Source organism: Ambystoma mexicanum, chromosome 2p (genome assembly GCF_040938575.1).
Source record: "Ambystoma mexicanum isolate Mex_15411 chromosome 2p, UKY_AmexF1_1, whole genome shotgun sequence".
Taxonomy (NCBI): Eukaryota; Metazoa; Chordata; class Amphibia; order Caudata; family Ambystomatidae; genus Ambystoma; species Ambystoma mexicanum.
Genome location: NC_090923.1, coordinates 597,373,612 through 597,397,256, shown reverse-complemented (window position 1 = coordinate 597,397,256; position 23,645 = coordinate 597,373,612). Strand labels below are relative to the sequence as shown.

The window sequence follows — 23,645 nt, the reverse complement described above, 5'->3', positions numbered from 1 at the left end:
CATGGACGGAATGGGAGAAAAGGGTACGAAAGCCGAATTGGAGGACAGAAAGGCATATGTTTTGGAAAAGTAGACAAAACTCCAAGTTTAGGAAGGGGTGATTTGCGTAGGTCAGGCAAACACTAGGTAGGGGAAAATGCCATAGGTTGGGAGAAAAGCGGGAAAATGACTGAAAAAAAGGTATGTGTTGGACATGGTTGGCTTGGTACGGCATTGGCTTCTATGAATTTTGAGAAAAGCAATGCTCCGCTACATTCCCCCGACTCTTGCAGTTAGGAAAGCACACATTTTTTGTAGTGTTTTACAAAACAAGCAATACCACAAGCCAAACACTGAGCCATGGTACACAGGAGTTTTACGCTCACGGCCTGAACAGATGCACTTTGCATGTGTAAATTGGGAAAACCAATGTGGTGAGGAACGGCAAGCACACATTTTTTTGAAAGAGCACAGGCAGACCTTTTCAAGGGTAGGTGACTTGTGCAGGTTACAAAAGTGTATGGTGCCTAAAGCAGCGACAAAATGTAGGTCACATTTGGGAAATGAAAGGGTTGTGTGACAAAGGGCACCAGCAAATGGGTCAAAACGTTATGGAAACCACACAAACACAACAAATGTTATACCTTCCCGCATTCCCACAGGTGTGCTGATGAAACCGGTACCTCGCATGTGTGGGTGCACCTACCTGGGCACCAAGGGGAAAGCCTAAAACACAGGTAACCCCAAGTCTGTTTCAACACCTGAATTTGACACTTTCTCCAGACAAGCGCAAAATGGCTGCTGCAGTGAATTTACTTTGTTTCACACCGACGTGCTTTACGCACGCCGATGTGAAACTGAAGGTCATCCAGCCCCCTGGCAGTGAGGGGGGGACCTCCCCCTCACATAGCCCAGGGGTTGGATTACAGTTTTGAGCGGGGATCGCTCAAAACAAGGTGCCAAAACCGACGAGCCGGCTTGTCGGTGGCAACCTTGAGCGGTTTCCACTGACGAGCTGGCTCGGCGGTGGCACTTAAGGGGTTAAAGGCAACAAACAGTGGTAGTGCAGCCAGCAATTGGCAGGTGCTAGGTTTAGATCAGCAGACAGGGTAGCTGTGATAAGTGCAGGAAGAAAAAGGGGGGGGGCTGTATGGGTAAAGATACATACCCCAGTGCAAGGGGTGACCCGGAGGCAGTGTGGGAGGGTGACAGGGTGAACAGGTACCTGGCCCGGAGGACAGAGGGTGGCCAGGTGCACGGTGCCAAGAGAGAACAGATCGGCAGGGGAGAGAGAGAGCGCAAAGGTGGACGAAAAGGGGAAGGTCTTGAGGTGCTTCCGGAACCGTAGATGGTTCTACTCAAGTTTTAGAGTGGCAGGGAGGCTGTTCCAGAGTGAGGCCCCAGCCGAAGATGGAGATCTACCCCAAGCTTGTTTTTTTGAAAACGACTTACCCTGAGGGAGTTGGAGGTAGAGGAGCGAAGGGGAGGTATTTGCGGAGGGATAGCTGAAGGTATTTTGGACCCAGGCCCCAGAAAGCCTTGTGGACAATGCAGAGGATTTTGCGTTTAATACTGGGACCCGCTGGAGAGATGAGATCCCAGAGCTTGAGTCCAAGGACAAGTTCTGCAGTCCTGTTCTGGATTAGTTGCAGAGGGCAGAGAGTGGCTTGCACAAAGTTGGAGAGTTTGTAGAAATCACTTGTAGGGTCACAAGCTGTTACACTTGTGAAAAGCAGAGTTGAATCAACTCCAGCAAAAGAAGCCAATATAAGTCTCAACTGAGAAGAGCACAGCTAAAGACACTGAAGTAAGTACCCCAAGTCTAAACAGTATCTCTGGTTTGAAGAAGTGGCACAGCTGGATTCTGTCCTGTTGCAGCAATGCAGATCCTGTGTTCCTGAGCCTCAGTCGTGGGGACAAGAGGGAGGACGTATGTAGGACTCCTGCGGCAGGAATTTGGAGGATGTTGGTAGCAACAAGCTCTTTTCTGATCAGCAGTACGTTGCAGTTTCAGTGTGCGGTAAACGGCACCACTGCGGATGTCGGATACCAGTTGGACTTCCTTCACTCCTTGAGTCCTTCCTGCTTCTGGATGGTCCTTAGACTCCTCGAGCTTCTGGCCGTATTGCAGACATTGCACTCGACTATGGATTTCTCGACCCTTGGCACTCAGTTCTTGCAGCAGCAAAGAAGTTCAGCCATTCAGGGAAGATGGTCCAGTGGAGTTCATTTTATGGTTAGTTGGTCCCACTAACCCAAGGGAAGAAGTCACCCCTTCAGAGCTTCTCTTGTCGATTTTAGAAAAAGGAGTTTCAGCACAGCAGCAGGGCAATTCAGCACTTCACTGGGCAATTCAAAGATCCAGGACGATGCAGCAAGCTTCGTTCACGGTTTGTTTGTCCCAGTGGTAGACTCTTGTCCCAAAAACCCTTGCCTTTTAAGCATGTTACACCCATTCATACACAGCCTAGGCTAATCAAACAGCAGGATGGTTGTCCTAGAAGGGCAGCCAGCCAATCGGGACTGGTTGCATTCATGCATTCCTAGAGACAAAGGACGGGGGATTTTCTGGAACCTCTCTTACATCCTGCCTTTCCAGACACACTGGAGCCAGAGGTGGGTTTCAAGACTAAACCCTGCCAAAGGGAAAAACCAACACAAACAAACTGGTGGAAAAAGAAGTCCGGGCCATTTTAACAAAATGGTCACCCATGGGTGCTGTACTACAGCTTAGGATTCAGCCTGGGGTAGAAAAGAACAATGGTAGGAAAATTAAACCACTGCCACCAGCCATTTTAAAGGATAGTTCCGGGACTTTTTTTTTATTGTCCCTACGGGTCGGCCATGTGTTTGTAAGCATAAATCGGTAGATCGTAGGAAACTTTCCTATGGACCTTACCCGACTTTTCGCCCATTATCGCACTCGAAATCAGCCTCCATTTTGTGATAATCCTATCATTCCGCCGCATCGACCTGGCTCACCTGCCTTTGCGGCACTAAATCAAATCCCCCGCCCCTGAGCCTGACATCAGCAGACGCGTACTGCCCATTTCAAGCACGTCTCGTGTCAACAATCGCTGCGCCTCAGCTATTGACGTGTTGCCATGGAAATGGCAGGACGCCTCTTTCCCCAATAAGTATAAACAGACCGTTTCACAACACACAGCAGCAGATTTTCGATTCCATTCCTCTCTCTGTGTTACTTTGAGTATTCTGTGACTCGTTTCAGTGCTCTGGTCAGCTACCTTCGCCGCTTGTAGCCCGTGTGAACACCTGTACCATCTCTGTAAATTATTTTACTATCTTTACCGCACAATGGCCACAATAATGCCGTATATGTACGAGCCCGAGTACACCGAGGAAGAACTACTGGAAAGTCAAGCACGCGAAAACGATGGGGATTCGGACGGCAGTTGGGAGGACCAGTCAACGGATGAAGAGCCTGGACCATGTCGCATGGACGGCGTCTCCACCTGGTGCACGTGCAATCGGTGCGAGCTAATGCCAACTGAGGAGGAGAACTGCTGCTGCCGTGAAAATTCCGGGTGCTTGGCCTACATTTCGGAAAGCGAGCAAAGTCTGCAGGAAGGCGAGCAAAGTCCGCAATGCATCACCGAGCTGCCAGAGTTCAGGGAAGCCTGCCTCTCACGGACCGTGTTGAGGATGATGATGGTGCTTATGCACGAACTTCGCGGCACTGTTCGTCCGCGTAATCCGAGTAACGAGTAAGTATACTCTGTTTGTGATGTCAGTGATGCCACCACTATTTCATGGTCGTCTCCCACATATAAAATTACATTTACATATCATTCGAACGCATGTAAATTTGTTCCATATAGTGCATTTTCTAGATATAATTTTTTTCTAAGAAAAATGACATGTTACCTGAATCGACATTGATAAGAAAGTTTGGTCAGTTTAATACAGTTTGCATCTTTTTTTTTCACAGGTGGTACAGGCTGGTGGCCTATCGTTGCTTCACTTGGTGGCTTCACGGGAGGCTCGGACACCGCGTTCGGAGAGTAATACCTGCCTGTGCGGTACTTGCCATTAGACAACATTTCCCCAGTGACAGTGGACAATACCGCGGATTTTCCCTCGATGTGCTGCAACCTCAACTTTACAATGTGTAATGTTTATTATTTATGTTTAATTAAAATCTAAAATAAAGCCCAACATATATTTTAACAATGGTTGTTTTGATTTTTTAAATGAATCTAGTGTATATTCTCCTGGGAGGGTGAGGTATTTATAAACTCACCCCCCTGCATTCCATGTAGTAGATCCTGCAGCCATCCTCTTACATTCAGTTAGATGGCCTCTCCTTGGTGAGGCCCTGCGGCAAACGGGTCTTGTCTGCACGACCACCGCCCCGATCCACCCCCCGCCCTATCAAAGGCAGTTCGCACCGGGGTACTTGTGCTGGCAAGTGGAGCTGTCAGGGAGCGATAAAGGCCAAGAGGTGCCAAAGACCATGTACACTTCAAAGTGGTCTATAGAGCATGGGTTGTTGTTCCCATGTCTACCTCCAGACCCCGTGTCTCCTGCCAAGCATCCCCCCTCACGCTGGACGGCCCCCTGCAATCCACATAAGTGTGTCTCCATTCACGAGTCTTCCTGTGTCTTGTCTGCACGACCACCGCCCCGATCCACCCCCCGCCCTATCAAAGGCAGTTCGCACCGGGGTACTTGTGCTGGCAAGTGGAGCTGTCAGGGAGCGATAAAGGCCAAGAGGTGCCAAAGACCATGTACACTTCAAAGTGGTCTATAGAGCATGGGTTGTTGTTCCCATGTCTACCTCCAGACCCCGTGTCTCCTGCCAAGCATCCCCCCTCACGCTGGACGGCCCCCTGCAGACCGCATAATGCCACGACATATACACGTCATTCATTCACAAACACACCCCTGTTTCGAATTCTTTATAACCCACTTCATATTTCTAATGAGAACTTCTTTGCGCTTTGCTAGTCAACCCGTGAAGGTGCTGGTTATCTGCTCTTCGTCTCTGTGAACTTCCGTGACCACTTTGAGCAAACTCGTCAGTTTCCAACCTGTGAACTGCTCCCTGTTCTACGACAAGAAACTACTCTGATCCCTGCATCTAACTGTTTGTTCGTCAAGGTAAGTCCATGTACCATAATCATTTTGCGTCCAATTTTTTAATTTATATCTATTTGCTAGTAGTCATCAAATTGCATCCATGTTTTCTTTTCGTTCACGACAGTACATGCAAGGAACTAGTCACATGTTCTGAGTTTAGTCAAATTACTTTTTCTATTTTTTGAAAGTTATTGAAATACTTATCCGCATGTGAATAACATGTATAGTTCCAAGAACCAAAACGGACCTTGCATTGAACCTTTTATGTGTCATTTAATGTTTTAACACATTGGTATTCATAGAGAATTGTTGATCTTTACTTTTCAGAACTTTCCATAATGCCTGCCTGTTCCATTGGCGGTTGCCCTTCGAAGACCCATAACAAATCTGAAGGTACTATAATGCATGTTTTCCCTAAGACAATAGATCAGATAAGAGAATGGGTCCGATATTGCAGATATCCAGCCTCTGAGATAGAAAGTAGAGTCCTAGAAGTCTTTGCGGACAAGAGGGGTGATCGATACCGCATCTGCAGCAGGCACTTTAGTCCAGACATGTACTCCACATCATTGCTAATAAGGACGAAAACACCGCGAGCGAGGCGAAAATTGCTCTCAACCGCTATTCCCACTCTATTCGTCCACATCCCTCCACTGGTGAGTCAAGTTTACGTATTTATCTCTCGGCATTGCGGTAGTGTGTAGCATTAGCTAACAATAATTTCCCCATTTATGTATCCACTCAATATGAAGGCTGAAGATTCTCCATCCGTGTCGTTATTGCAGTCATCAGCCACTTCAAGCGCCTATCGGGTAATCTTACTTAGCTATTCTGACACTGACTTGTTTTAGGCATGTAAATCAATAGTTTTAATTGATCGTGTAATTATTTTACCTAATGGTACACCACAGTACTCGTCCTCTAGTCTTTGTTTTCAGTTATAATTATTGTTATCCAAAATAATGCAAGTACTGTCTTTCAGGGAGATGCTGAGGAGTCCAACGCATTGACGACAACCGTAGATGTCACTCAGATGCTCGAGGTACGTTTCCGGACAGTTCCATCGATGGAGATCATCAGATCTTGCATTCTTGTAGCGTGATTGTTACACACAATGTTTCTTTCGTTTTTAGCCATTGGTATGTCCTTCTGTCGTCGCCCTCCTATGTGTCTTCTTTTTTCAATATTGTGTTCATTACTAATGAAAGTCCTATGTTTCAGGGAGTCGATGGAGCATTAGTCCAAGAGGAAGGGGGAGCATGCAGTTACGGGTCGGCGCAACAGCTTGCAGAAGTGTGCACCGCAGTTACAGCGTCCCTTGATGTTCTTATGCATTTCGAGGTATGGATACTGACAGATCAATCATGCGAGATCAAATGACGTGATTACATCCGCTATACTTCCTTCTTTATTAACGCAAGTACTATGTTTCAGGGAGCTGACGGAGCTTCTTCAACAAGAACATCACCCCTAGTAGTTGATGCAGATCTCTGGGTGGTGACACTTCCAACGATGGAGCAAATCGAATCATATTTGGATATCCATTATTTATTTTAGACAACTGATCATTTGTGCAGGTCTATTTAGATGAGCCGTTGACGCCTGCAGAAAGTTTATGTTCTTTTAAACAAAATAGAAAACCATACTAATGCAATTACTGTGTTTCAGGGAGTTGCTGAAGCGTCATCTTCAATAATATCATCAATGGAAGTCTATGCGGAGCCCGAGGTATGGATCTTGACAGTTCAATCTAACTAGATCAACAATGCGTGAACTATTGTCGTTTGAATGTTCTACACAATGCGTTCATTCGTGTTTTGCTATTGAGATGTACGTATGGGTATTGGTCCCCAAGTACATTTTGTGTTTTCAATATTATTATACATACTAATGAAAGTTCTATGTTTCAGCGAGTCGATGGAGCCTCAGTGAGTGATGGATGTGCTTATCATGAAAGTATAGTCGTTGCAGCGCGAGAGGAAGTGGAGACATGCACACACGAGTCGGAGCAACAGCGTCCAGATGTTGAAGTTCGAGGAAAGAAAGTTTCAAAGAAAAGAAAGCAAAAGAAGGTTAGTGTCCTGTTCACTATATTATGTTGTCTTTCACTGTCAATAGTTCAATACTGTAAGTTGTGTTTAAACTGAACATCCCTTTTCTAATCTGTCCTCTAGTTGCGAGTGGGTGTAAGAACTAGATCTACACAGACAGTGAAGCGAACGAGAGATGTTGCTTGTCAAACCTTTTGGCAGGGACTTGAGACTGGAGATGCATCGTGCCAATGGGAAGAATATGAAGTGATTGACAACGGAGCTATACCACCACCAGCCATTGATAGTGAATGTCCTCCTGGTAGTTTGGATGCAGTCGTAGATCAATTCACAGAATCCACACCCGCAAAAAATAAGAGCACGCGAAAGTTGAAGACATTGTTTTTTTCTCCCATCTCCGGACAAGGAACAGATGTTGCAATGGAAGAGAATGAAGTGGACGACAATGAAACACCATCAATATCACTCAGCATAGCGGAAGACGATATCAGAGATTGTACCTTTCATGCGAGTGACATGTCCTCAACGTTACAGGCCGAACCAGCTGGGATGCAGAGTGACAGTATAAGGAAAGAGGCCAAATTCATTGTATTCGATAGCTGTTTGATGGATATTATTATGATGATGAAATGTGGGCATTGGGTTGGTGGGGAAGTATGTGGGGAGCCATTGATTAATGTGACTCGTGCAATTCGAGGCACTAACCTTAAAATACATGCCACCTGTACACAATATCATCCGTTCGCATGGTCTGCACAACCCATGCTGGGGCAACTGCCAGCAGGCAATCTACTTTGTGCAGCGGCCGCACTTTTTAGTGGTTCAAGTTTTAAAAAGTTACAGTATTTCTTTCAGTTTGTGGGAATCCATTTCATTGCGAAAAGTCAGTTCTACAAATACCAAACCGATTATCTATTTCCAGCCATCAGCGAAGCTTGGAGAATGGAAAAAATGTCAATGGAAAGTACATTCGCGGGCAAACGCTTCAGGCTAGCCGGTGATGGACAATGCGACAGTCCAGGATTTTCAGCCAAGTACTGCACCTACCACTTTCAGGACATGGAAAGTAAGAAAATTGTGAGTTCGGTGGTCGTGCAGGTGTCACAAAGTACATCCTCAGTGGCCATGGAGAAAGTTGGCTTTGTAGCATCATTGCAAGAACTACAATCGCGGGGAATGGTGATCGACCTGATAGCCACGGACAGACACGTTTCAATTGCCAAGACAATGAGAGAACAGTACAAAAATATAAATCACCAATTTGACGTTTGGCATCTTGCAAAATCAATCAATAAAAAATTGTCGGCTGCAGGAAAAAAAAAAGATATGCAAGGTATTTCACAGTGGTCCAAGTCAATCAGCAACCATCTTTGGTGGAGCTCAAAAACATGTGAAGGGTCGTTGGAAATTCTACTGGAAAAATGGCGGTCAGTAATGTTGCACTGTAGCAACGTACATCGATGGTCGACAAATGAGCATTTCCACAAATGTGAACATGGCCATTTGTCCACAGAGGAGGCACGGAAGAAGAAGTGGTTGATTCCTTCATCACCCACTCACAAGGCCATTGAAAAGATTGTATTTGATAAAACTATAACAAGAGATTTGAGGGGACTCACGGAATTCTGCCACACAGGAGATTTGGAGGTGTTCCACAATATGTGCCTAAAGTACAGGCCCAAAAGATTGCATTTTGGCATGGAAGGCATGATAAATCGGACTCTTCTAGCGGTCTTGGCACATAACCATAATGTTGGCCGTCAACAAAGTAGGACGACCGGAACTTTAGGGACGCTTCGCTACAATAAGGCCTTCACTAAAAGAAGTAAACAATGGGTGATCAAACCAGTGTTTGAGGATATGCAATATGAGTTTATTGAGAGACTTATCGTAGATGTCCTCGATAGGCACATACATGGAGTGGTGAACGAACCTATGCAGGGGACAACTGCATTGCCACCCAACATTGCCTCTGTTCCATGTCCACCTAAAGCAGAGCTCATTGAGAAATACACATCACGGTTTAAATGATTGTAATTCCATTGTCTGTTCTCTCGAGTCTCCTCATGTTGCAGGCCCATTGCAATTAAACCAAACAGTAATATAAATCATTTTTACAAAAATTATAGAATGTTTCCGTATTACAAACACATGGCCGACCCATAGGGACAATAAAAAAAAGGCACGCAGACAAGATGCCCTTACACTAACTGGAGCTAACTAGAAATGTGTGCTCGCTCAAAGTGAAGGTCAGCTGCTTTGATGTTTTGCTCGGGTGGCGGAAAGGCCCACGACCCAATATAAGGTTCTATTGTGATTTGACCTTGACAGGCCGGGACCATCCTGAAAGACTAAGAAAAGATAATGAATAAAATTTCAGAAACGAAACGATGAGCCACGTTCATTAGAAGAAGTAACGTCGGCAAAGAAGGAGTGGTGTTTCGGGTCTGCCCTACACAGAGACACAATGGAAAATGCAAATATAATGTAAGTAACTTTTGATGAGTTTATACCGCAATTTCATTACTATACAGTGGCTTTAAAGACTGGTTCAGTTGTACTTGTTCGTTCTATGTGGCATAGTGTTTTCTACCGCGCACTATCTGGAGGAGAACCATCTTCTTTTACTGAAGCACCTCAAAACCTTCCTCTTTGCTTCTGCTTTCTCTCTCCCTCTCCCCTGCTACAACTGGTCCACTGTCTGCGACCTCGGTCCTGGGCCCTTCCACTCTCCACCTGCACTGCCTCCCTGTCAACCCCTGCACTGGGGGACTGTCTCAGTATCCTACAGCCCCCCCTTCCCAGCACTTGTTCTGCACTTACCTTGCACTTGCCACCAGCTGGCCCTATTTATTTATTATTTTATGCTACTTACCTTGTACTCCACTCCCCCCCCTCCATGCCTCGCCACGCCTTTAAACACTTGTGTACACCCAGTAGCGCTGTCCTCGCTATGAAATGAATAATTTTAATAAGGATCTGATGGTGAGACTAATTTCATTTTTTATGTTTTTAGGTACATCATTCACTACTGTCTGTGTCACGAGTACCAGACACCGGCGGACGGCTTCTACAGCCGCCAGTTGCTTCTCCGCGTGAACAACGTTACCACCCTGACCATTTTATGGGACGATCGCCAAGTACAAGTATGCCCTTACGCGGTACTAACGGTTAGATGCAACATACCTACCGTTGTGCTGGCCTAGTGCCTCGTTGTTGGAACAGCCATGCGATTATCAGTGCGACAGAAGAGCTTATTTTTATCATAAACCAACACCCTGTGTACTGCACACGAACATCGCTTCCCTCAAGACGAACTAATTTGGATCGAGAGCAAAGAAAAATGCAAATCGCTGAATATTCTCTAAACATTTGATGTCCAATAAACGTACTTTGCCAAAAAGCGCACACTGTTTTTTCCTCCAGAATGCGACTTAAAGTGAAGAGCCACTTTGGGTCTTGCAATTCAAAAAAAGAGAGCGGTGTGATGAATCGGGTGATTCAGTCACTTCTCCCCTACGCAATATTGACACAGGGATGCTGGCAAGCGGGACCTCGCCCTCTTTGGGACAAGGACTCCCGCTCCGCAGAGGAACTCCCTAATATCCTATCTCTTGGACCATCAGGGCTACAGAAAACCATCTCAGACCAACCTACTGTTTGCTATTTTACCATAAGTACCAAAATCCAAACTGAAACAATCTTTGGTAAAAATTCCATGAAGGGTGAGCTAGTAATACCGATCGCTTGGTGGTTGGAAACCAGCAGTACTGTAACAAGGAAAAATGTTCAAGTAATGGATTGCTCAGTAGAAGAGAATGGCTATACTGCTCTGCTTGGAAGTATCCAACAGGGTAATATAAAAAGTGAAGGACTAACGTTGAGGAGATGTGAAACCTGGGCTTTTCAAGTCTGCAGTGTTTGTGGTAGCTTAGGAAGACAGGGAAATCCTCAGTCGGGAGGAAGCAACCAGTTGGTATGTGCAAGAGGCACTGAAAGATCAGAAGACCGGTGGACTGTTCAGTCTGTCAACAGCACCGAGACTGCTTTTAACGCTGGCCCCGCAGAGCTGCGGTCAAGGAGCAGAACGAGTCGGAGGGCAAGCCAAAGCTGTCCCGACTTCCAGAGAAGTCCCTATCCTGCATGCAAGCCCAGTGACGCCAACCATTTGTAATCAAGGTAACTAAGATGGCTGGACACCCAGGAGGGAACACAGGAATAAAACCTACTATCAGCCTACTCATCCCAGTGAATGGTCGAACCTTACAAAGAGAGAGAATCATTCAGGGACTCAGCCTACCCGTCCCAGTGAATAGCCAGATATTGAAAGGAGTGAGAATTATTTAAGGAACCAGCCCACTTGTCCCGGTGAAGGGCCCAATGATGAGGGTGAAACCCTCCAGAGGGCTCATCAAATTTGTCCCAGAGACAGGCGAAATGAGCAAGAAACTGAGAATCCTTATGGAACCTATTGCGCTCATCTTAACATGAGACTAGGTGACCAAGAGACTAAGAATAACTATTGGCTTTACTATACATGGCCCAAAGAGGACATTAGTAACCAGAAAAGGAGCCGTCTGATATCAGATATTTTGTTTTTGAAGAATCAAAGCACCAGAGGTATACAGCGAACAGGAACAAAGTAAAGAGGTGTCTTATTGCACCAAGAGTATCCGAAAGAGAGAACCTTTCAGAGACTTTTCAGAGCAACATAGTTGCAAAGATGCCAAGAACACTGGGGAGAAGAACTTTGCAAAGGGAAGAGAAAGGGCAACCAAAGACTTGGGAAAGTTTATTAGAGGAACTGAACAAATTAATCCAAGAGATAACCAAAACGTATCTAAAAATTATCTTCTAAGGCTGAGGAGGCCAATCCAGGAGAAGGGAGCCTTTCTCCTGGTCTTTTGTTGTTTCATTTTAGTGGTAGGGTCAGTATAGCTTAGTTTAGATGAAGGACAAACTGTTTATTTTGGACTTTCACAACAGACAAGCATCCTAGTTAGTTTGGTTTGGCACGTAAATCCATAGATTAGGGATGGTTAGTTATTTTTATTATTGCAATAAAACCTTGGCCAAAATGACAGATTGGTATGTATCCTCCTTCTGACCTACCAATGGGGGCAGGATTCCTCTATTCCAATATATGTATGGAGAGAAGGTGAGTATTGCTGGAGGTGTGCATGGATCTGGTCAAATTATAGGGTTCAAGGCCCAGTTTGGTACCACCACCACAAGTTGAATGGTCTTAAGCAGGGAAGACTTTCCTTCTTCATTAAAATGGGAATGACTAAAGCCTTTGTGGCAAAAAGTAAGGACTGCGGCCGAGGCATATAGCATAATGACATTCACAGTGCGCATCTCCTTTCCTTGTGGTTTGTGATTAAACATTTTCTTGTTTTGGACTGCTTGCACTCCCGATTTACTATGCAGTCTTTGAGGACATTGCACCAGTGTGCAGCTTGCCCAAATGCTCATCGGTTTGAAGAGTGTTGATAATGTTGTTTCTATTAAACTTGATCAAGGTCTATTCCACCTTTTCCATGTAGGTGGTCTGGTTGGTAGATGTAGCTATGATGCAATTAGCAGTGGTGTGCCTTGCAGTGTTGAGAATGTATTTGCATTGCATGTTAGTTCATACAAAATAGTATGTATGTTTATTGTAAAATGTCAAATATATTCTTTTTTAAAAGTAACTTCACCACAACTGCACTCCGAGAACACGGTCTTCTTTTTCTCAATGTAACTCTGCCTCCCCCTTTCAAAGTAAATGTTAGCTATCTGGTAGGACCCAGCTTAGATTGATTGAATAGAACTGGCCTGTGAAGTCAATGGGTGGAGATTGGAGGGGCTCATTCTTGTTAATACCCTTTGAGAAAGAGGACCCTGGAGTAGTCTGTACGGTATGCAACTTGTACAAAAACAATTGAGACTTTGCATATTACCAACCATAAGATTACTGATATTTAGCATACCTGGTAGAACAATCCTAACTGAAAGGTCCTAGATTCTTCAATGGACAAAATGTCTAGTGTTGATGTGTGAATGCTATGCTTTTCACAGGCATTAACTATAGCACTAAAATTCTTACTGAATTCTAAACTCTCCTAATTTTTCTCTGTTTTCTAGAGGAAATCTTATTAAGAGCTGGCGAGGTGCCCCATTTACCACCTCGAATATCAAACCAGGAAGTAATATGTCTAGACAGCAGTAGCAGCAGTGGAAGTGGAAGCGACAGCAGCGAGGAGGATGTTGGAAGGCAGCTGCTTGGCATTAAAGATGGTAAGATTGGAATCTGGTTAAGAAAGGGTGGTAGCATACACCAATTTTTGCACATCTGTTTATACTTCTACAAATCCAGCTGAAGTTTCTCCATTGATTTATGAGCTTAAGAAAATGCCTAGTCCTTAGGCTGCATCTTTAACACCGTTTTTCATGTTTATTTTTTATATCTTTAACATTTTAAGGCTGTAACACAAAACCAAATGGTTAACTCATTATATCATGACAATAACGAAGCAACTCCCCTGCGCTCCAATGTTCAGCAATAAAGTTCACAGTAGTCACTGTTAAAGAGAATTCTCATTTCTTTGCGAATTTCCTTCAACCTTAGAGACTCCCAGCTCTTTTGCAGGACTTTACACATAGCAATCCTTTGCATTTCTCATGAGGTTTAAAAAACGTGTCTTGTGTGAACTACTGTTCCCAAGAATAGTAGTGAAATTGACTTTACTTACCTTTCTCTTTGTAGGTTCTGTACACCCCATTTTATGTGGAGTGCTTGGGGGGGGGAGGAGGCAAAGGGGGGTTACCTAGTAGCCCCTTATCCTACTCTCTAATGTAACATTTTTTCTCCAGCATTGGATTTTTCATGGATTCACATGCTGTGAATATTTCCCCGTCAGGCTGGGAAACCTCAGTAACTTTAATTTAGTGTTTTCCTATGGAAAACGTTGACACTTTAGTGTCCTATCAATGTCCTTTTTGGGTGCTTTAGTCCCCACCAATAGGATGTCTGGTATAAATAGCCCCGCCCGGCGGCTTCCCTTCAGATTTCAACAGTCTCCAAACTGTTGAGATCACCTTGAGTTTCTTCATGTTTTTGCACGTGAGTTTCGTTTGTGGGCCAGGATGTCATCGGTAGGCCAGAAGAAGTCTCCCTTTCGGCCTTGTGCTACCTGCGGCCTTAAGAAGGTGTATGATGGAGATGGCCATATGGATTGTATCTACTGTCTCTATCCTCATCACTCAGCGGATGCCTGCGACATGCCAGGGTTTTTCGCAGAAGATCTTGAAAGACCGTAATCGACAGCTCATATGCTGGCTTAATGAGGGCACGTATTCGGCATCGGAGGTCGGTTCGTCCCAGGGGAGCCAGGCTTCAGGTAGAGCGGAGAAGGCCCCTGAGCATCACCGAGCGGCATTACCGGAGCCCCCCTCCAAAAAGCAACAAACTACGTGGCCCTCGTTGGTGGGGAGATGCGGAAAACCTACATCCCGGTCTCATCAGTCCAAGACGGGTGGTTTGTCGGTTTCCCAGTCTGATCGCCCTGACGAGGCAAATGGGCCTGGTGGTAGGCTGGAGAAGTCATCGGTGTTAGGGAATGGACAGACTAAGAATAAGGAGTCCTCTTCGAAGCACTCGTCGACCAAGGTTCATCACAGGTCTTCGTGCAGCCGGAGTCTTCTAAGCACCTGTCTGGGTCATCTTCCAAAAAGTCTGGGTCTCCAGTGAAATCTAAGACCGGGGTGGCCCTTGTTCCGACGACGAGCTTGTCGACGAATGTTCCCTTGTCGACGGGGATGGTGCAAGCTGTGGTTCCATCATAGACGGTGATGTCTTCGGTGCCGTCCACGACGTTGACTGGATGTGATCCAATGTTGCTGTCGCAGATGTAGTCGGAAGGTTTGATGGGTGGGGCGTGGCAGCCCACTGCCTTTGAGTCTGGACTTCCGGTGAGCAGTCTACAGGAGGATCCTGCTGCGTTTTCTGTTTCCTCAGGGGTGGAGGAGGAACAGGAGCCTCCTTTTGACCCCTCGGCTCGGGGTCTACAGAATATGAGGCAGCCGACGTAGAGTGGGGTTGGGGCTGGGCCGCCCCTTTACCCCTTGGTTAATCCTCAGTCCATGCTGTCTTTGCAGGTATTATCTACGCTCCAGTCGTTGGCGCAACTGGATACAAGGTTGCCACAACCTCTGAGTCCGGTGGTCGACAGTTTGACTGTTGGGCCGCCTAGGAAGTCACCTCCGGCTCGGTTGCCTGTGCCATTGCCGGTGGGGTTGGGCCGTCCTCTGAGTCACCCTGAGGAACGGGAATCGCCGGAGTCGGACCCTGAAAGTGTGCAGAGACTCTCTCCACAGCGTCTTCGTCGCCAACGAGGGATGACGGATAGGACAAGGACCCTGAGGTGGAGCGGCCTCGTAGTCCGGAACAACCATCTCCTCTGGACGATATTGGAGCGTTCCACGCCATGTCAAAGGCGTGTCTGGAGTTTGGACTGGCACCTGAAGAGGAACGCAAGGAGTGCTTCCTCTGCGACCATATGGGGAAGCGAAGGAAAGCGGTCTTCTCAGTGCCGATTCTTAAGCACGTATGGCAGGAGGGCCTGCGCACCATGCTCCACCCATTTTCGGAGCTGGCGGTGAAGGGCCGCCTGGAAAAGAAATGTAAGGCTCCTGAGTCTCCGTCTAGATGTCTGTTGTCTCAGCCCATACCTGAATCCGTGGTTTCGGCGGCGGCTAACCATAAGGGTAGAAGCCAACACAAATGAGTCACGCCTCCCGACAGGGAGGCCAGGAAACAGGACGCCTTTGGGGAAAAAGGTCCTGACGGTGGGAGCTACAACTGTGAAGGCGGCAAATTTGTTGGCAATTATGGCCAGATATGATCGTGAAATGTGGCACAGGCTAGCCCCGATTCTTGACGATCTTCCGGCGCAGCATTGTAAGGAGGCAATGCTGTTGGTGTGAGAGGGGTAGGAAGCCTCCAACCACAGCATAAATATTTCGGTGGACCATGCGGAGTCAGGGTTTAATCAAATTAATAATGGAGTCGTGCTCCGTCGACAAGCCAGGCTGAAGTGTACAGATTTTCGGCCCGAGGTCCAATACAAAGTCATTGATGTCCCATACGAGGGTGAACACTTGTTCGGCGACAAAATTGATGAGGCCCTTAATGGCATGAAGGAGGATACGGAGATGGCAAAGTCTTTGGGTTCCTTGCACAGTAGTCGCTCTTTTCGCTCATATCGAGCTTTTTGCAGGGCCTCAGTGAATGCCTGCTTTGCCTCCAACAGAGATCGCAGTTGTGGATGCTCCAGCTACTCCTCTCAAGGATATCTGCGATCCGTATAGTCTGCTCAGAAGAGCAGGGATTTTCAGACTCGGCGAAAGAGAGGTTTGCAGTCCTCAGCAACTAAGGGACGGCAGTCGAAAGCCCAACAATGACTGCCTTATGGACAATCTGCTGGGGGTAGGGTGGCACTCCATATCGACGAGTAGCAACGGATAACATCAGATCGCTGGGTGCTGGACACTGTGTCTTGGTGTTACACCTAATATGGCTGTCGGTTCTATATTCCGACTCTCGTATGCGGCGTGAGCTGTTCCGGGTGTTTGCGGAACGAGCTGTAATGCTCTAGCGTTCTTACCGATCTCAACCGAAGGTTGGCCACGCCGCCAGACTTCCGCACAGTATATCCGGACACTCAACCTGTGGCAAGGCGCGTTGCTTCTCTCCTTCTGAGTAGCTGTACGCTCCGTAAGTTCGTGTAGATTTCAATCTGCTCCTACTACTTACTTTCCTCACTTCTTTATGCTGTTGTCTCTATAGCTGTGACGTTCTTTATTTTCTTCTGAGTGAAACCCACCGGGCTTCCAGCCAATGGTCTTTCCACCCTTACAGGTTCTGCTAGCCTCTTCAGCGACTCTATCAGGTGCGTAACTACGTACTTATTCTTACGGCCCTTTACTTTTGTCAATCATTCTCTGGAGATTCTTTATTATTGTTCTAATCCTATTTTCCCCGTAGCACTTCTGATTCTAGCCACTGCACCAGAAGAAGTAGGAGATCCTACCCGGAAGTACATGAAAGGGATTTCTCTTCGGTTTATTGGCCCAGGCGGTAAGGGAAGCATTTTGTGTTTCAAGACAAAGCCACTTGCACAAGATTTGAAGATTAATAACCTTATCCTTCTTTAGCTCATTTAGATTAGGAGTAAGCCTCTTCCCGCTTTTTTTCTTACATTTAGGATTGACCGAAGAACACCCAGGTAATCCTTGTTTCCACTCTATTCTCATTTCCTTATCCTTTCTACTCTCAAGTATTTACTAGCCTGTTAACTTTTGTATTATTACACCCAGTTTCCTGTTCCACTGACGATCACCAACTACCTTTGGCTGAGGAACATCACCCTAGCTGTCCTCAGGATTCTACGGACCCTAGCAGCCCAACACAGGGTTTTTCCCCCCGTTGGTGTTTTTCCCTGGGGGCTCCTTTGCGTCCTGGCTCTTGGAGCGGGAGGTGAAGGGATCCCTAGGAGGAACCTCATAGCCTTCAATAGAACAATTTCAAGCTCCAGGGAACAATCAAGTCTCGAGGCGGGTAATATCTTGTATGTTGAAGCTTGAGTTTGATGAATAGTCAAAGATTTGAAATTAGACATTACACTTGGCCACTCATTGGAGTTTCGACGTCCTCCGGTCCCGATTCCGCCAGTGCATGGTGTACAGCCGCATCTTCTCATCTTGCGGCAGGAGGTGGTACTCATGCTAGAGAAAGGGTCCAATAGAACCAGTTCCGGTCATGGAGCAAGGACCAGGTACTTCATCATGAAAAAGCCCAACGGCAAGTGGAGGCCTATCTTTGGGCGTTGAACAAGACTCGGCAACGCCTGAAGTTCAAGATGCTCACCCTTCAAGATGTCATCTGCTCGGTGCTACCGGGTGAGTTCCTAGCCTCATTAGATCTGCAGGATGCCTATTTTCACATCACAATAAGGCAAAAACACAACAAGTTCCTGCAGTTTGTCGTCGGAGACGAGCACTATCAGTTTTGGCTTCTCCCGTTTGGCCTGAAGACTTCCCCCAGGACTTTTACGAAGTGTCTGGCTCCAGTGGTTGCCTTCCTCCGGAGGGAGGATCATCATGTGTACCCCTACCTGGACAATTGGTTGGTAAGGGGTTTGTCTCAGAAACAGGCAAGGGAGTCTCTCATGGCGACCATGGGGCTTTTGCAACGGCTGGGATTTGCCGTCAACTTCGACAAATCATATTTGACGGCGTTCAGAACTTTGGTGTTTCTCGCGATGCATTTTCTTACCTAGAACAATCTGGTGAAACCTTCCAGCGAGTGAGTGGACAAGTTGCGGTCCAAGGCAGGTGAGTGGAGAGGGGGTACGGTGGTCTCGGTCCGAAGGTACATGTTGCTGTTGGGGCAATGGCCTTGTGTATCCCTCTCTTCCCAGTTGCCGCCTGTTCATGAGGCCGGTGCAGGAGTTCCTAGCAGACAGGTGGTCGCAGAGTCGAGGATTATGGTCAGACAAGCTGTTGCCTGACGGGGGCTTCATAGACTCTCTCCGATGGTGGACTTGCATGACCAATCTCATAAAGGAGCCGGATTTCCAATTTATAGTTGTGGCCGACACCTCCCAGCTAGGGTGGGGGCACACCTCCACGAATCACAGGAACAGGGCCTGTTGTCGCAGGAGGAAGCTTTGTTACAAATCAATGTGCTTGAATTAAGAGTGGTGCACTGGGCCCTGAAGTAGTTTCTTTGGGCATCTGCGGATCGGTGGTGAGGGTGTTAACGGACAATACCACCACAATGCTCGATTTAAGGAAACAGGGCGGCACACATTCCAGAGTCCCGTCGAAGGAGGCGCAGGACGTTTTGGCATTGGGCTCTAGCTCAAGGGATCAGCATTGTCGCTTTCCATCTTCCCGGAGTTCTGAATGTTCAAGCGGACGTGCTCAGCAGGGATGCCAGTCAGCTGCACGAGTGGAGGCTGAAGAAGCAGCTGGTGTCAAAAACCTTCCAGCAATGGGGGCATCCTCCGTTGAACCTGTTTGCTACGAGGGAAAGCAGGCATTGTCTGGAGTTTGCAAGTAGAGGGGCTCATCCGGAGTAATTGGGGGAAGCGTTCTTGTTCCCATGGACGGGCCTATTCGCATATGCGTTGCCCCTGTTCCCACTCACTCGGAGGACTATCCAGTGGATTTGGAATTACCAGTGCGAGGTGATTCTGGTGGCCCCGTTCTGGCCCAGGCAGACATGGTTTTCAGATCTCCTTCATCTGGTGGTGGGAGAGCCTATTCGGTTGGGAGCGGATCTGGATCTCCTGTCGCAGGACAACAGCAGAGTGTGGCATCACGATCCTACGACACTCGGCCTGGCGGCGTGGCTCCTGACCATGCCGATTTCGATCATCTGAGGATGTCCAGATAATGTCGACAGATCTTGGAGGCAGCAAGGGTGCCTTTCACGAACGTCTTGTATGGTCCTAAATGAACAAGTTTCTGTGAATGGTGTAAGGGACAGCCTGAGGTTGAGCCTTTGGACGTTTCCCCAGCTCAGGTTCTCCCGTACTTGTTGCATCTAGTGGAAGGGAGCCTGGCGTGGTCATCCATTAAGGTGCATTTGGCTGCGATTTCTAGGTTCACGAGAAAGCGCCATGCTGCACCTCTGTTTAGTGATCGATTGGTTTGTTTCAGACTTTTCCTCCGTTGAAGCAGTTTGCACCTGTGTGGAGCCTGAATGTTGTCCTTTCGGCTTTGATGAAACCTCCTTTTGAACCCATATCAATGGCTTCCTTGAAGTTCCTCTTGTGGAAGGTGGCTTTTCTAGTGGCGATAACTTCGGCCAGGCGGGTGTTGGAAGCTTTGGTCATTGAGCCTCCTTACCGAAGGTTTCTGAAGGATACGATTCTCCTGGCTACTAACCCACTTTATCCGGAAAGTGCCATCAGCATTTCACAAACTGACCTCTATTGCATTGTCCTTTTTCTTTGCTGCTGTATCCACGCCAGCGGAAAAGGCCCTGCATTCTCAGAACGTTAAGAGGGCCCTAAAGTTCTATCTAAATCACACACAGGACTTCAGGAAGTCAAAGCAGCTGTTTGGGCATTTGGCCAGTCGAACAAGGGGCAATCCATGTCCAAGCAAGGACTTTCCCATTGGGTTTCTTCTACAATTTCGTTTTGTCACACGAAAACTGGCAAGCCTTTGAGGGGTACTTCGAAGGCTCATTCAACACGGTCCATGGCGTCATCGTCAGCGGCGTTGTGGTCTGGGATACCGCTGGTGGACATTTGCCAGGCAGCCTCCTGGGCGGTGCCGCATACCTTCACCAGGCATTACTGTCTAGGACAGCAACATGTGGAAGATGTGCAGGTGGGGTGTGCGGTCCTCCAAAACCTGTTTCAGTAAGGTAGACCCCACAGCTTCGGGGTTCTTTATATTTGCTATGTCACTTGCTGGGTTTGTTGTCTCATGTCTGTGATATTATGCTGTTTGTGGTTTACCTATGACAAACCTCCATACTTTGGTTGTACTGCTATGTAATATATTCACAGCATGTGAATCCATGAAAGATCCAATGCTGGAGAAGGGAGAAGTTTCTTACCTGTAACTCCATTTCTTTTTTTTTTTTTAACCAACTTTATTTTTCTTCTCATGGACTCCAGTTAGAAGCATACATGTGAGAAACAATATACAGAAATCTTCTCATTGTTATTCTTTTCAGTTCTCTTTTCAAGTCTACTAGAAGTCCATGAGTTTTAACATTTATAACCCCCCCTTTTGTCTGCAGTAGAGCAAATAACCTTTATCCCCTTTCAACCCTCCCTCCAACTGGGCTGGTCCCACGTTTCTGCACCATTAGCTAGTGCAAATACAGTTTGGGCGTTGTCTGCCTGTGTTAGTGGTTGTTGTGGGCCCTTTCGAGCTTCCATCTTATCAGGGAGCTTTAGTTCAGAATCGTTCTCATCAAGAAGTACGCTTCCCTATCTGCAACAGTCTATAAATGGGTCCCACACTTCCCTGAACTTCAAGTATTTGTTGTCTGTTATGGCCCCTACCTTTTCCATTGCCAGTATGTGCCATATTATAACCCACTTGGTTTTCAGGGTTTTTCCATTCTTGGGCCAGAGTTATTTTTGCAGCGTTTAGTAGCTGCGTGATCAGGGTTGCATTATTGCCTGTCTCTGACTATACCCCTTCAACTGCAGTTCCCAGCAGTATTACCTTTGGGTCGTGTGGGAGTTGTCGCCCTGTGATTTCTCTTATATGTCCCAGTATTTCTTTCCAGTATATTTCAGCTTTAGGGCAGGTCCACCCCATGTGGTATAGGTCCCCTCTGATCCCACATTGTCTCCAGCAGTTTGGGGGGGGGTAGGCTGGGTTCCTGTAACTCCATTTCTAAAGCATTGGTATCTTTCATGGATTCACATGCGACCGCCAGCCGCCCCTGCAGGCAAACCTGGGTTCCGGTTCCCTCTACTTTGGAGGCTAAAAACTGAAGGGAAGCCACAGGGGCGGGGCTATTTATACCAGACGTCCTATTGGTGGGGACTAAAGTACCCAAAAAGGACGTTGATGGGGCACTAAAGTGTTGGCCTTTTCCATAGGAAAATGCTAAGTTAAAGTTACCGAGGTTTCCCAGCTTGACGACGGGGAAATATTCACAGCATGTGAATCCATGAAAGATACCAGCGCTGGAGAAATAGAGTTACAGGTAAGAAACTACTCCCTTATGTTACCCACATTACTTTAAATGGCTGGTGGTAGTGGTTTAATTTTCCTTCCATTGTGCTTTTCTATCGCAGGCTGAACCCTCAGCTGCAGTATAGCACCCATGGGTGACCATTTTGTCAAAATGGCCCCAGTCCTCCTTTTTCGCCATTTTCTGTTTGTGAGGTCGGTCTTGGGTTTTACTCTGTGCTTGGACAGATTTGAGCCCTTTGTTTGTTTTGCCTTTGGTGGGCTTCAGCCCTGAAGCCTGCCTCTGGCTCCATTGTGTCTGATAAGGCAGGATGTGAGGGAGGTTCCTGAAACTCCCCTGTCCTTTGTCTCTAGGAATGCTTGAATGCAACCAGTCCTGATTGGCTGGCTGGCTCGCTGTTGTGTGATTGACAGTCTTGGCTGTGCATGAATGGAAGAAAATTGCTTAAAAGGCAAGGCTTTTGAATCTAGAGGCAATGTAAACCACTGGGAGAAACACCCGTCGAAGCCGTAAACAAAGCTTGCTGCATCCTCCTGGTCCTTATAATTGCCTCGGTGAAGCCCTGCTGCTGTTTTGAAACTCTTCTATCGGAGTTCCGTAAGGGACGACTTCTTCCCTTGCGTTAGTGGCACCAACTTACCCTGAGATGAACTCCTGTGGACCATCTTCCCCGACTGGCTGTACTTCTTTGCTGCTGCAAGAACGGAGTGCCAGGGGACGAGAAATGCGTAGTCGAGTGCAACGTCTGAAATCCAGCTAGAAGCTCCAGGAGTCTCCTAAGTACCCTCCAGAAGCAGGACAACCCGATTTTGGTGATTTAGGTATGTCGCCATTCAATCCGTTGTAACTTTTTTGTTAAATGAGATATCGCGGCCAACTCCCCCCCCCCTCCCCCCCCCCCCCCAACATGTAGGCAGTCGTAACACCCCCAAGGAATCCTAGTTTGATATAGGGTGGTGAGAGAAAATAACCAAAAAGGGAGAACACTTTGGTTTTTTTCAGAAAATGCCAATTAAATGATGTACAAAGAAGCCTGTGGTTTTTTCCTGGTAAGATCTAGGAACAAATGGTTTGCTGTGCTGAATTCACCATTTTCCAGGCTTTCACAAACAGGTTGAGTGGAAACCAAAAAAAAAATATTTTGATATTTTGATATGGTTGCCGGGCGTTTTTTGAGAGGTAGGCGATTTTGGCCTTTTATTTTTTTTTTACAATATGACATGCGTAGACGGAATGGAAGAGGAGGGTAGGAAAGCTAAATGGGAAGACAGAGGCATACATTTCTGAATAGTAGACAACATTCCAAGTTCAGAAAGGGGTGATTTGTGCAGGTCAGGCAACAACTAGGGAAAAATTCCATAGTTTGGGGAAAACTCAGGAAAATGACAGAACAAAAAGGTATGTGGTGGACATGGTTAGTCCAGTACAGTAATGGCTTTTGTGAATTTTGAGAAAAGCAATGCCCCGCTACATCCCCGACTCTTCCAGTTAGGAAATCACACATTTTTCATAATGTTTCACAAAGCCAAAAACTGAGCCATGGTACACACATTTTTTTATGCTTACGGCCTAAACAGACGTACTTGGCATGTGTAAGTAAAGAAAACCAATGTGGTGAGGAACGGCACGCGTACATTTTTTGAAAGACCACAGTCAGACCTTTTGAAGGGTAGGTGACTTGTGCAGGTTACGAAAGTGTATAGTGCCTAAAGCAGTGACTAAATGTAGTTCACATCTGGGAAATGAAAGATTTGCGTGACAAAGTGCAGCAGCAAATATTCAAAAAGGTTATGATAACC

At 46.7% G+C, this 23,645-nt stretch overlaps 1 protein-coding gene across 1 annotated transcript in view; it reads left to right on the top strand.

Annotated features, from left to right (window-relative positions):
- The window catches only part of RAD54L2 (RAD54 like 2), a 1,748,428-nt gene that overhangs the window by 332,355 nt on the left and 1,392,428 nt on the right, over nt 1-23,645 (top strand). The window contains exon 5 of the mRNA XM_069644107.1: nt 13,257-13,409. Within this exon, the coding sequence (XP_069500208.1) occupies nt 13,257-13,409 (153 nt within the window). The remainder of the gene's footprint in view (nt 1-13,256; nt 13,410-23,645) is intronic.